Raw genomic sequence first — 13477 nt, 5'->3', positions numbered from 1 at the left:
TTGAGGGAAAGATGAATGCAGCAAAGTACAGAGAGATCCTTGATGAAAACCTGCCCCAGAGCGCGAATTTTAGCAACCAGGAAATGGCAGAGCTATTTCTGCGTTGTGCATCTTTAAGTTCAAAATAGTAATCCACCCAAAACTGTAAACATGCATTGATAATACCCAATGATAGGTGGCAACATCAACCATTTATCAGGATGTAGTGCTTTTTGCTTCCAAAAAAACAGAAGGTTGTATCCCACAATACTTTGGTTCTGAAAGTTCATGACCTTTGATCACATGGTTGTTGTAAAGGTCATGCAGTTGACATATAGCAAAGGTTATGGACAGTGGCGGTGTCATAAAACCTAACGGTCAAACAGGGAAATGGTTCCAATAGTTTTTCCAACATTAATTTTAAGAGCTACCTTATCCTAGAGAGATTTACACAGTTATCAAAACATTACGACCGGGTAAGCCTACACGAAACACAGCCCTTATTTTACGTGTTTCTAAAATCTCCTAAACGTATGTTGGGAAAAATGTTGGAACCATTTCTCTTGTCTGACCTCTAGGTTTTATAGGTATTATGCCAAATTCTCTAAAATTACTTTGGAGGTGGCTTATGGTAGAAATATTAACATTAAATTATCTGCAACAGCTCTGGTGGACATTCCTGCAGTCATCATGCCAATTGGACGCTCCCTCAAAACTGAAGGCAAACAACTTCTCTGGTAGAAAATGGCCTACGTGAGATCGATATTAGTCAAACGTTTATTATAGTGTCAAAATGTACTACAAAGTGTAAATAGGAAAAAATACCTATTTGCTGAATGAAGGGTACCATACAGTGGTACTCTATACTGACAAGATTACATGTCTCTCCGCCCTAACAATGGGAGTCGTTGTCCGCAAAGCGGCACGACAGGCTGTCTAGCTCCCGCCTATCCTTTCTTTGGATTGCTGGATACATCTCATTATTGTAAACCTTTTTTGAATATTCGAAGTCAAGAATATGCATAGCAAACTCCAATATAAAGTGTTTTTTGTCCTACTTATATCAGTACACTCGTAAGAATTACAAAACTTCTGTTCAATTAAATAAACCTCACGTAGCAAATAAGCCATACATTTTTGTTGTTGACCAAATTCGACTTTCATTGACCTCCGTTTAAAAACTCCTTGCTTGGTGAGGAAAAACAACGAAAAAACGCCATCTGCTGGAGGGAGACAGATTTTCCAACGAGTTGGGTCTTCCTCTTTCTCTATGCATGTAGTCGCAAGTCGGAAAATGTTCATACCCGTAATGTAACACATTTTGAAAGGCGGTGATCAACGTTGGTCAACGTCATGACAAAAGTGATACGCTCGAACGCGCCCAATGACTTTGCCTTCGGGTATACTAGGAATAAGCTTAAACATTTTTATGTAATTAATTTAATTACATAAAATGTAATTACATACATTAATTTATTATTTTGGCCAAATTTCATATTCACAAATGTAAATTTACAAACAAAAAACACGTTTTCTTACCCTACAAAAAGAAATTGAACTGTATTTTAAGACAATTAAATACTTTACTAACAAAAAAGCTGTTAGAATTATAAATGTGTGTATGTCTCTTAAGGTCCTTGTGTAATGTGATATTGTACCCCCTAGCTCAATTGTCCATTGTATATAATCTATATATACTTGTGTTCCCTCATGTACTATACATTCGGGTATACTATGAAACGAAATTTCGCTTCCTGGGCTGCTTTCAGCAAATTCTGCTTAGCTAGACGCGTGATGTGAGCCTCAGTTGCTGCGGAAAGGCAATCAGACCAACCCTGACTTTGATGATACGGAATAAATTAACACGTATCAAAAACGTGTATCATTTACACCCATTATTCTCTGAATTGCATGAGCATGTATAATTTGATCTGTTAGACAAGTATTTTCACTGAAGCGTACCTCGCGAGTTTCCGTCGTCTACATCATGACGTCAACATAAAAACAAACTTGCTAGCTCCTGTCAGCTCTGTCGTAACAGCTCAATGGGAAAAGCAAATAAATTAAGAATTGAAATCGAAAGATACTGGCACATCAACCGCCTGTATGTGAAATTCATTTGAGCAGGTGAGGTTACATATGTTTATGTTGTGTAGAGCTAGTAGTATATAAATAACCGCATATTTGAGGTAGGCTAGCCGTTAGCTAGCTAACCAGCTAACGGTAGTTGTTTATTCGCGGGGGGTTGTTGTGAAGTTTGCAGGGATTTGGACGTTGCAATGTAGCTAAGTACTATACATTTGCCATAATTTCTAGTTCAGTCAACCGCAAACTCATGGTGGGGAATGTCCACTCTAGCTAGCTTTAAGATTAGATAGCTAGCTAAATTACCTTCTTAGCTAACCACCGTTGCTAGCCCTTGACCATGACTCACAGTTCCATTACAGTACATTTCACATACATAATTCTTTGACATCGGCGAGAAATCATTTTTTTAAATAAATCAAAAGGTTAAGTTGATACACCTTTTTATAGGGTTATGGTTCTCACACGGGCACATTTCCATGTTACAGCTCTTGTTTACGGGAAACAGACAAGTGGGCAGACAAACTGTGCTAAGTACTGTAACTACCTGCGCCTCCGAACACCTGTGTGTAAACGGTAGACACAAACGTGTTGTCACTGAAAAATGCTATGTGCTGGAACTGTGTTATATCCGGTTAAAACGATGTACAGACAGTGTATTTTTTATTTGTTAAATGGTTTTGATGTGATATGAAAGTAACGTTAGAGCAATTTATGTTTGTAGAACCGTACTGCAATGGAGTATTTGACTTGTGGCTTCCTTGGAGTAATGAGTAATGTTCGGCTCCTTTAGTCCAGTGTTAGGTTAGCTAACTAACGTTACCTTATTTTTTTCGTTGCGACATGGACCAACGTTAGCAAGCAGAGCTAAAGTTATAGTCTTGACCTAACTAACTTTCGGGACTTGACATGGATATGCTGAATTTTGACAAATGCGGTCCTTTCAGTGTGGTCAGGTGGTGTGACTGGCTTTTCTGCATCTCAAACCTCGACTTCAGCATTTTGCAGTTGCACAACCATACAACAGTGATGATGATGCATAGCTAGCCAGTGAAGTGTGAGGGCTCAATTTATGAGTTGCCACAGCGACTGCACCTCATCAAAAGCGCTCAATGCAGTGCAGGTGCAAGGCATTGACTGTTGCATGACGCTGCCCATCTTTCGTTTGTAGTTGGTGAGAAGACAAAGAACAGACGGCCTGGCCATTCTTTCACCTGACCGCTAGCCAGCCGGAGAGACGGGGAACAGGATAGGGAAGCAGCGCGGAGCAGGCGCCGCGGAGCCACCGGAGAAGATGGCAGGCAGCCCGGAGAAGAGTTCCACGGCACAGGAGCTGAAGGAACAGGGCAACCGACTGTTCCTCTGCCGCAAGTACCAGGAGGCTGCCACCTGCTACAGCAAAGCCATCGTGAGTAGCGAGCTACCTCCCTTTTTGCCGGATGATGTAGTAGTAGTTGACATGGCTAGTTGAGATATTGACACTGACTTATTCACCTATTGTGAATAGATTGATGTACGTATAAAAAGTAGCCTATACGCTGGACTGATGCACCCTTACAACAGTAGCCTGTGCAATATGTTTGTGTTTTTGGTGTATCCTGCCAACAGAACCGTAACCCGTTGGTGGCAGTGTACTACACCAACCGGGCTCTGTGCCACTTGAAGCTGCAGCAGCACGACAAAGCCCTGGCGGACTGCAAGCACGCGCTGGAGATGGACCCCCAGTCGGTCAAGGCCCACTTCTTCCTGGGCCAGTGTCACCTGGAGCTGGAGAACTATGACGAGGCCATCGGCAACCTGCAGAGAGGTCAGGAACAACCCTCCGGGCCAGTTTCTCGGATACAGATTAAGCCTGGGCCTTCACAAAGTCAGAGTAGCAGTACCAATATAGGCTCAGTTTGTCTTTAAAGTGAATACATATGATTATATGGATGGTATTTATATGGCCCCCTCAGTATTGCAACACAACATTGATGTGCATTTTTGTTTTGAGTGCTAGTTAGAATGCTATGTGCTGCAATCTAACTAAACCACAGAGGTGACTAGTACTGTGTAATGGTACTAAACTGAAATTGTATTGAATGTTGTAGTGCAACTAAAATGTTATTTTGTATAATGCTAAGATCTGTAGATTGGAAAAGAGGCCGCATACCAGTTTTAAGCTCTTACTTTCAACGGACAACATTAATGATATCTGGACCTGTTCTGTGGGCAGCTTACAACCTGGCCAAGGAGCAACGGCTGAACTTTGGAGACGACATCCCAAGTGCCCTGCGGCTCGCCAAAAAGAAGCGTTGGAACAGCATCGAGGAGAAGCGCATCAACCAGGAGAACGAGCTGCTTGCCTATCTCACCAAACTCATCCTGGCTGAGAAGGAGAGGTGAGGGAGGGACCTGGACCGACACTCTTAGACTGAGACTCGTACTCTTGTATGAGCAAAACGCCTGCACTGATATTCCATTTCCTATGGGGAAGCATAGAAGTTCATTGCGTATACTGTAGGTTCATTGCAAATGAGTTCATTGCCAGAACCCCCTTGAATTACATTTAATGAGTTGCAGCATATCCTGCCCAGTGTTCTACACATGCATAATCATGTGTGATAATAAAATTGTTGAGATGGGGAATAAGTCTGGCTAATGCATTAGAATTTGCGGGTGCATTTTCTGTCCCATTTCATCTTGGGATCGTTAGTGAGTGATTAAGGAAATGCTACGTCTTTATATTTTTCTCAGGGAAGTGGCGGATTGCCGGGAAAACAAAGAGTCGGACAATCCGAGTGGCAGCGGCGTCGTCAAGATCAAATCAAAACATGTAAGTTATGTCTATATCCTCCTATGTCAATATGCAGGGACCACTTGCTTTTAAAGTATTGAGCACTGGTGTCGGGCATCTGAATTGCCATCATGTTGCCTATTTCTCCATATCTCATTGATATTGAGGGGCGTTTGTGTTAATGCTCTGTGCTAGCCTCACCCGACTCTGCTTTTCTCCTAAATAGGACAAGTTCCTTATGGACATGGAGGAGCTCTTTTCACAAGTGGACGAGAAGAGAAAAGTGAGTGATACTTTTAAAATGAGTTGAACACACAGTTTACTGCGATTGTGAACAACCTTCAATCCAGACTAATTTCACTGAATCTTACTGATTATTCAATATCGTTAGCCATAGCACAACACAGCTCTATGCATTACTGAAATAACAATACATATTTGATCTTATTCATAAAATGTCACGCAATTTAATTTAGAGAAACACATAGAATTTGACCACACTCTGTTTCTCTGATCAGCTGTGTCTGACCCACCCCCTTGCTTTGACACTTAGCTGTGCCAGTGTTATGGTTACCAAAATAGACTAGCACTCCACCTCCTATTTCCAGTCCAAGCCGTTTCTACAGCAACCGCCACCTCAAGTTGCTTGTCGAGGCTTGTTATGAAGGATTATCGGGGCCTATATATAGTTGTTGACTTGGTATATGTAATTGTCATTGTCAGTTAAGACATCGTCTTGCCTCTGTCAACATTGGTGTTTCAAACCCCTATACTGGGTTGTGTTCATTAGGGCACACCGTAGCAAAATGTTTTACCGTGGAAAACAAGGATTTCTTATTGGACAAGTTCAGATAGTCCGTCCCTTTTAGTCAGTTTTCTTCTATTTGTTACCTATTGAATATGGCCCAGATCTAGATGGTGTCTAGGGAAGTGGTTTTCAACCAGTGTGCCTTGATGAACTCTCAGGTATGCTGTAAAACTTTTCCTGATCTAGATTATTACTCTTTAAAAAAAGAAAAATACATTTAAAATTTGTTTTGTTTTTTACACACATCGAACTCTCCCTTATAAACGTGACCTTTCGGATGCTCATGGAATTTTGACTTGGAAACAACAGTGAGGCTCAGGTGAAACATTGAATGGCACACATGGTTACATCTGTATCATTGTTTCAAGTCTGGTGTGCTCAGGCTGTTACGTTTGTATAATTTGAGGGACGCCCATCACGAGCAAAGCCATTGAGAACCATTAGCACAGGCAAGTCTGATTTAGGCTTAGCTGTAACACAGCCTCTGTCATAGAAACAAACGGAACATGGCTTTGTGTCCGTAGTGGCACCTTTAGAATGTGTCCAGGGCGCTTAAGCGACCGCTTATACCTGGATCTGGCCCTCCGTACACACAAATGAATCATCACGAGTAAGGAACTATTAAACTAGTTCAAATCAACCCTATTTAATCTATAAAAAATGTTTCACAAAATAGATGATTTGCTGTATGGATCAGATGAGATGGAGGTCATTACTACTACATTATGCGGCACACTTCAAATGTCCCTATTTAATCTTTATTTTTATCCCATCACGGTTCAAAAAAGTTTGGGAACCACTCATCTAGGGGGTAGTATTAATATCTACAGTTGAAGTCGGAAGTTTACATACACAAGTTGGACACATTAAAACTAGTTTTTCAACCACTCAACAAATGTCTTGTTAACAAACTATAGTTTTGGCAAGTTAGGACATCTACTTTGTGCATGACACAAGTCATTTTTCCAACAATTGTTTACAGACAGATTATTTCACTTAACTCACTGTATCACAATTCCAGTGGGTCAGAAGTTTACATACACTAACATCATTGTTCCTATAAACAGCTTGGATAATTCCAGAAAATTGTCATGGCTTTCGAAGCTTCTGATAGGCTAATTGACATCATTTGAGTCAATTGGAGGTGTACCTGTGGATAAATTTCAAGACTTACCTTCAAACTCAGTGCCTCTTTGCTTGACATCATGGGAAAATCTAAAGAAATCAGGAAAAAAAAATTGTAGACCTCCACAAGTCTGGTTCATCCTTGGGAGCAATTTCCAAACGCCTGAAGGTACCACGTTAATCTGTACAAACAATAGTACGCAAGTATAAACACCACCATAAAAAGCCAGACTACGGTTTGTAACTGCACATGGGGAAAAATAGTGTACTTTTTGGAGAAATGTCCTCTGGTCTGATGAAACAAAAATATAACTTTTTGGCCATAATGACCATTGTTACGTTTGGAAGAAGGCTTGCAAGCCAAAGAACACATCCCAACCGTGAAAAGCACGGGGGTGGCAGCATCATGTTGTGGGGGTGCTTTGCTGCAAGAGGGACTGGTGCACTTCACAAAATAGATGGCATCATGAGGTAGGAAAAATTATGTGGATACACTGAAGCAACATCTCAAGGCATCAGTCAGGAAGTTAAAGCTTGGTCACAAATGGGTCTTCCAAATGGACAATGACCCCAAGCATACTTCCAAAGTTGTGGCAAAATGGCTTAAGGACAACAGAGTGGCCATCACAAAGCCCTGACCTCAAGCCTATAGACAATTTGTGGGCAGAACTGAAAAAGCGTGTGCGAGCAAGAATGCCTACAAACCTGACTCAGTTACATCAGCTCTCAGTCAGGTCTCAGCTCTCAGTCAGGAGGAATGGGCCAAAATTCACCCAATTTGTGGGAGCTTGTGAAAGGCTACCCAAAACGTTTGACCCAAGTTAAACAATTCAAAGGCAATGCTATGCAAATACTAATTGAGTGTATGTGAACTTCTGACCCACTAGGAATGTGAAGAAATAAAAAGCTGAAATAAATCCTTGTCTCTACTGTTATTCTGACATTTCACATTCTTAAAATAAAGTGTTGATCCTAACTGACCTAAGACAGGGAATATTTCCTAGGATTAAATGTCAGGAATTGTGAAAAACAATTCCAACTTCAACTGTATGTATCATTTTACATGCATGTCTATTCTTGTGAACCCCACAGAAGCGGGAGATCCCTGACTACCTGTGTGGAAAGATCAGCTTTGAGTTGATGAGGGAGCCCTGCATCACCCCCAGTGGGATCACCTACGACCGCAAGGACATTGAGGAGCATCTACAGGTACAGTATACCATCATTTTATAGTTATAGACATCTACTCAGCAGAAGTATAGATTAACCGTTGCCCATTCATAGACATACTGTTTTAGCCACACTACCGATCACTTACCGCTAAATTAGCACCAATTTAGATTGCTATAAATACACTTGCCGTTCCTACTCGATCAATAACTCACCCACAGGGGTAATACTATCCAAAGCAAACTGTAAACCATGAGTAAAATGCATAATAATGAAAGCCACCATCTCACAGCAACACCAATACCATTTTTCCTCTGTAGCGAGTGGGCCATTTCGACCCGGTCACCCGGAGTCCTCTGACTCACGACCAGCTGATCCCCAACCTGGCCATGAAGGAGGTCATCGACGCCTTTATCCAGGAAAACGGTTGGGTGGAGGACTATTGAACCCCCATAACCCGAACCCCCTATGGCTCGTAGATCCACACGCCCCAGAGCTGAGAGCCACACCAGAAGTGTCAAGGAAAAAAATAAGAAAAAAAGGAAGTGACAGAATTCACAAACTCCCTCCTGGACATGCACTTTACACATAGGGGGGGTCACACTATGGACTGCAAAATGACAGCCATATCTCGAGGTGATTCCTCTCTCTTTCTAAATCGATCTCCTCTCTCTCCTCCCCTTCTCTCTAAATCTTTCTTTATCGCTTCCCTTCCTCTGATAGTCCTCTCTCCCTCAGAATTGGGGGCCATGTTTCTCAGGTCTCTCTCTCTCCCCCTCTATCTCTCTGTGCCACAATTCTCTCTGAACACATCGCACTGCACGTTGGTCTCAAAACCCTCTAATGTAAAGCTTCCAATCGCTTCTCAAATATAACCATTGGAACTATCTACCTAAATGATGAAAATATTAGCCTTTTATCTTACTCTTACTCCAGTATTTTTGTTTATTTCAATTTATTATTTTTAAACATAATGGGTTAGTTGTACTGTAATGACTTATTTCCCACAATTCAGTGTTGGTGGTCTTGGTCAATTTGATGCCAAATTGTTATTTTACTTTTCAAACAATCTAGTGTGGATTTTTTTAATGCAAGATAATGGCAAATGTGAGAAATGTATTATAGAAAAACTGACCAACCAAGTCGGTCTGCTTCAAGTCATTGCCTGTGATCTGGAGTTATAACAAGATCATACAAACTATAATGTTCCAACTGATGGTCAACGGTCCTCTATTGCATTATATCAGTCCCTCATAGCGGGCAGTTATACTATGTTGAATGTATGCATATAGTGAGAGTGAATAGATTAAACCTATTTTATTTTACAACGAGTTGTATGTATTATTACAGTAGTACCAAATGGCATTCTTGTCATCATCCAAGAAGGAGATTTGAATGATAGACAATTCATCAGTTTAAAGTGCTGCATAGAGAGACTCTACAAGGTCGTTTCTATTTCCTCTCTAATGGTTCATATGCCTCCACTTTTATCGTCTTTACTTTCTCTTTGGGTTTGACGTTCTTCAAACCTGTTTCGAAGGACTGTGCTGTAATTGCTGTTATTAGAGACAAAACAATAGGTGCGTGCGCTTGGACAATGTTTGGCTGAAGGCTAGTAGTGCTACCGCCGGTACAGTATGCATTTGACATGACAATGGACTCCCTACATTGTTAAGCATGAGGTCTGCTCAGGTTTGTTATAAGCATTCAGGTCTGCTTGGCCAATAATTGTTTTTCCCACTCCATTGCAGGGAAAAGCCCCGTCATACATGCCTACTTTACTATAACCACACAGTAGCAGTAGGTGTTCGCAACAACTTTAAAAATGTAAGTACGACAACTGGCTATTGGTCAAAGCAAGTCATGTTCCCAATACTTTGAGTCTCCTATACCTTCTCATTTCAGTGTCTTTCCCTATTTTGATCGAACCTATGTCCCCCTTCCAGCATTTCTAACCAATCACAGCAATCAGTGTTGCAGTACCTTGACTAGGAGCTTGGAATTCTCAGCTGTTGACAGTCGTCTTCGATATTTCTCAGTTTTTCCTCCAATTAGTTTACGTAAGCCCCCTTTCTCAACTGAATGCATGTGATTTAAGTGAACTGCAGGTTTTGTGTTGGGGTGAGGGGTTGGCTTTTTGAGGATTTCTGAAGAGCTTGAGAATAAACAACTGTATTAAATGTAGATATGTTAATTATACGTGTGACCTTGGTTTGTTCCTTTTTGTCTCCTTGTGAAATGTTCATCTGATTTTTGCTCACATTACTTTTGATCACATCTAGCACTCTTAGCAAGGCACTTAACCCTTAACCTGCTCCAAGGGGTGCTGCTTCCAGCATCTGAGGTGTGTGTCGTGCTAGGGAGGTTGGGAATTTGAAAAACGGACAGCAAAAAAAAAGTTGTAAGTTAATCAACCTGTCAATCAGACATTAGTACCGGTCGAAACAAAATTGTACATGAACAAAGACCATGAGGTTGCTGGACCTAGAACTCACCCTTATTCAAAACACAGTCATTCAATGGCTTAATAGACGATACACACCCACAATCACATGTTCTGAAAGTGTGTGCGCGCGTCCCCCTCGGGCGTGTCAGTCAACACAAAAAGGCCAGTGTCACCCAGACCCAATTTCCCCCGCCCCGCACACACCGGGTCCATTGTCAGCACATCTGTCCATTGAAGTGATGTAATGGTCTGGTACTAGGAGGGAAGAGGCGTACAGACACCATGGCATTAAGAATAGACAGGCGTCACAGAGTGCGCTAGCATCATCACCTTTTCAGTGGAATAACAACCTTAAATCAACATGGTAAGAGCAATGCTGTTAGTGTTTTTTGTGTGCTGAGGCATTTTGTTAACAGGATATGCACTTTACTATAGTATATGATGTATTTACTACTATTTATTATTTTCACAATGACCGTAGTAGTGGCATGCTTTGCCATTCTGATATGTGTCTGTTGTGGTAGATAACTGCCAGGCTCATACTCCTACTGGGTATCGTGGGTGTCACCTCAGCCAATGAAGGTATGTTTTGGTTGGTAGGCTATGGAATATAGGGAAAAACATGTACGATTGATTATTTCTTTGTAATTATTTATTTGTGTAACTATTTTGGGTAAAATCTCAAATGGTCAGTCCTTTAGCTCATATGTGTGCATACCTCAAGTAAAAAAAATCCCTTTTAACTCATGTTTTTAAATTTTGCACATCTTTGAGGAAGTCATTTAGATTGCTCTCATGCCACGCTAGTTTTATACTGCTGTGACGACAGTACAACATCTAGTGACCGTCAAGTGGTTTGGACCTCTTGGTTTAACGATTTAAAGTGCTGGACTGACAGTCAAGGGAACCCGGGTTCAAGTCCCATTCAGACTACACCATTAATGTGCTACAATACTGTTGTCATCTTCTCCAGTAACTGCTCTAATAGACAGTTGATGTTGTTTGTGGTGGTGTTTACAGTTGGCCTGGGCGGAAAGGTGCTGGTCTTCCCGTATGAGACGGACTTCAGCTTCGTGGCGCTCATCCCCCAAAAGGAGATGGACCTGCGGGCGTTCACGCTGTGCATGCGCGTGGCCACCGAGCTGGAGGGCGAGCGGCAGATCATCCTGTTCGCCTACCGCACGCCAGACTACGACGAGCTTAACGTGTGGCGCGAGAAAGACGGCCGCATCGCCTTCTACCTGAGTGGCGACGGCGCCTTCTTCCACCTGCCGCCCATCACCACATTCAGAACGAGTCTCTGCCTCACCTGGGAGTCCCGTACCGGGCTGGCCGCCTTCTGGGTGGACGGCCGCCGCAGCACCTACCAGGTGTACAAGCCGGGCCATACCATCCGGCCCAAGGGGACCGTTCTCCTTGGGCAAGACCCGGACAAACACCTGGGAGACCTGGAGGCAGTGCAGAGCTTTGTGGGGGAAGTGACCGACCTCAACATGTGGGACTATGTGCTGCCCAGAAGCCAGATCCAAGCCCTGCATTATGAACATAAGATCACCAAAGGAAACATCTTTGACTGGGCCACCATCGAGTACCAGCTGAACGGGAATGTGATGTTGGTGGATGATGACTGACTCGGAGTGGAGTCGCGAGCGAACGCGGATGTGACCCGTTTGTGTGTCTGTGCTGGCCTGCTACTGACCTTTTTTCATTAGTTTGGTCTTCTCGATTTAGTCACTTGCATGCCTTATGTAGTCAATTAACTATGTTCACTCACAAAATACCAGTTGTTCATAAGAAAAGATGGACATTTTGTGATGTTTAAAAAGTCTATGCAGAAATGTCAAACCCAGTTGATTCCAAAAGGTCCTTTCTTTTTATAACTAACTATTTAGAATAGATACGATATGTCCACTCACCTAATGCATAGATGGTGAGATTAACCATATTTTATTAGCATTCCAGCAGTTTTTATGTCAATTCATGAAGCAAGATGTGAAAATGTGGTATACATTTGTCTCGTGGCTGGTGAGCACTATTTTCAATGGAATGTACCAGATTTAACCACAAGGTGGCAGTATATGCTTGTTTCTTTAATCAGTGAGCTCCAAATAATACATTTCATGATAATGCGAGGTGTTATTTTTTTATTTAACTAGGCAAGTCAGTTAAGAACAGATTCTTATTTACAATGACGGCCGACACCAGCCAAACACGAACAACTTTGGGCGCCGCCCTATGGGACTCCCAATCACGGCCGGTTGTGTTACAGCCTGGATTCGAACCGGGGTGCCTGGAGTGACGCCTCTAGCACGGAGATGCTGTGCCTTAGACCGCTGCACCTCTCGGGAGCCCAAATGGTGTGACATTCTTGTGCTCAAGATTTCAATTGCTTTTGTTCCCGCTAATGGCTAAATTGAAACTGTTTACATTAGACCTGCAACGTTAAAATCATGCACTTCCTTCAAATTATTTGATATTGATTTTATTCTTGAAAGTTAACCATGTTACCACTATTTTGACAATTGTTTATGGAAAACAGGATGAGTGAAAGGTGAATGAAAGCTGAAAGAGAAGGATGATTCATTATTTCCATACTTGATCATTTAACTGCGCTTTGGGACAAACCGCGATTGTTATGTTTAAAAGCACTTGCCATAATGTTGCCTTTGGTTATCACACTCCCTCTCATAAATGTTCAATGTTTAAACTGATGTAAGAATGCTTTTTGGGTCTGAAATCAGATCTTGGCATGTGCATAACTAAAAGTGTGTGTTTATTAAAGAGAAAATAGGTCTTTGAAGTTTTTGAGCATCCACTTTTGTATTCTACCTACAATTGCTGGTGAGACCTTCACAAGGTAAAGTAGTGGTGGTATAGTGTGCCATTGTTTCATTGTTCTAAAATGAAATGGCCATTTGCCCACGTGTAATAACCTATATGCTGTGAATGATGTTTTGCACTTTAAAAGAAACAACACCACATGAACAGTATAGACATTTGTTCACTGCGCCAATAATGAAGTGTAGGCTGTAGTTCTGATAATATTGACCCTTGAAAGAACCCACTGGGCACAGACGTCAATTCAACG

At 41.9% G+C, this 13477-nt stretch overlaps 2 protein-coding genes across 3 annotated transcripts; both read left to right on the top strand.

Moving 5' to 3' along the window:
- The first annotated feature begins 1764 nt into the window (after positions 1-1764).
- Positions 1765-10142, top strand: LOC139368169 (E3 ubiquitin-protein ligase CHIP-like). Of its 2 annotated transcripts, none has more exons than XM_071106774.1 (8): positions 1765-2106; positions 3236-3472; positions 3673-3871; positions 4280-4445; positions 4801-4879; positions 5067-5123; positions 7866-7982; positions 8264-10142. In XM_071106774.1, the coding sequence occupies exons 2-8, from the start codon at positions 3359-3361 to the stop codon at positions 8387-8389; spliced, it is 858 nt and encodes a 285-aa protein (XP_070962875.1). In that variant the 5' UTR covers positions 1765-2106; positions 3236-3358; the 3' UTR covers positions 8390-10142. The 2 variants fall into 2 exon arrangements, with proteins under 2 accessions (XP_070962875.1, XP_070962876.1); XM_071106775.1 differs by having other exon boundaries at positions 1958-2083.
- Positions 10143-10458: 316 nt separating this feature from the next.
- On the top strand, positions 10459-13189 carry LOC139367509 (C-reactive protein 1). The gene is made up of 3 exons (XM_071105747.1): positions 10459-10753; positions 10914-10971; positions 11410-13189. The coding sequence occupies exons 1-3, from the start codon at positions 10751-10753 to the stop codon at positions 12018-12020; spliced, it is 672 nt and encodes a 223-aa protein (XP_070961848.1). The 5' UTR covers positions 10459-10750; the 3' UTR covers positions 12021-13189.
- The last annotated feature ends 288 nt before the right edge of the window (positions 13190-13477 follow it).

This window comes from Oncorhynchus clarkii, chromosome 16 (assembly GCF_045791955.1).
Source record: "Oncorhynchus clarkii lewisi isolate Uvic-CL-2024 chromosome 16, UVic_Ocla_1.0, whole genome shotgun sequence".
NCBI classification, from domain to species: domain Eukaryota; kingdom Metazoa; phylum Chordata; class Actinopteri; order Salmoniformes; family Salmonidae; genus Oncorhynchus; species Oncorhynchus clarkii.
This window is presented reverse-complemented; position numbering and strand designations above follow the sequence as displayed.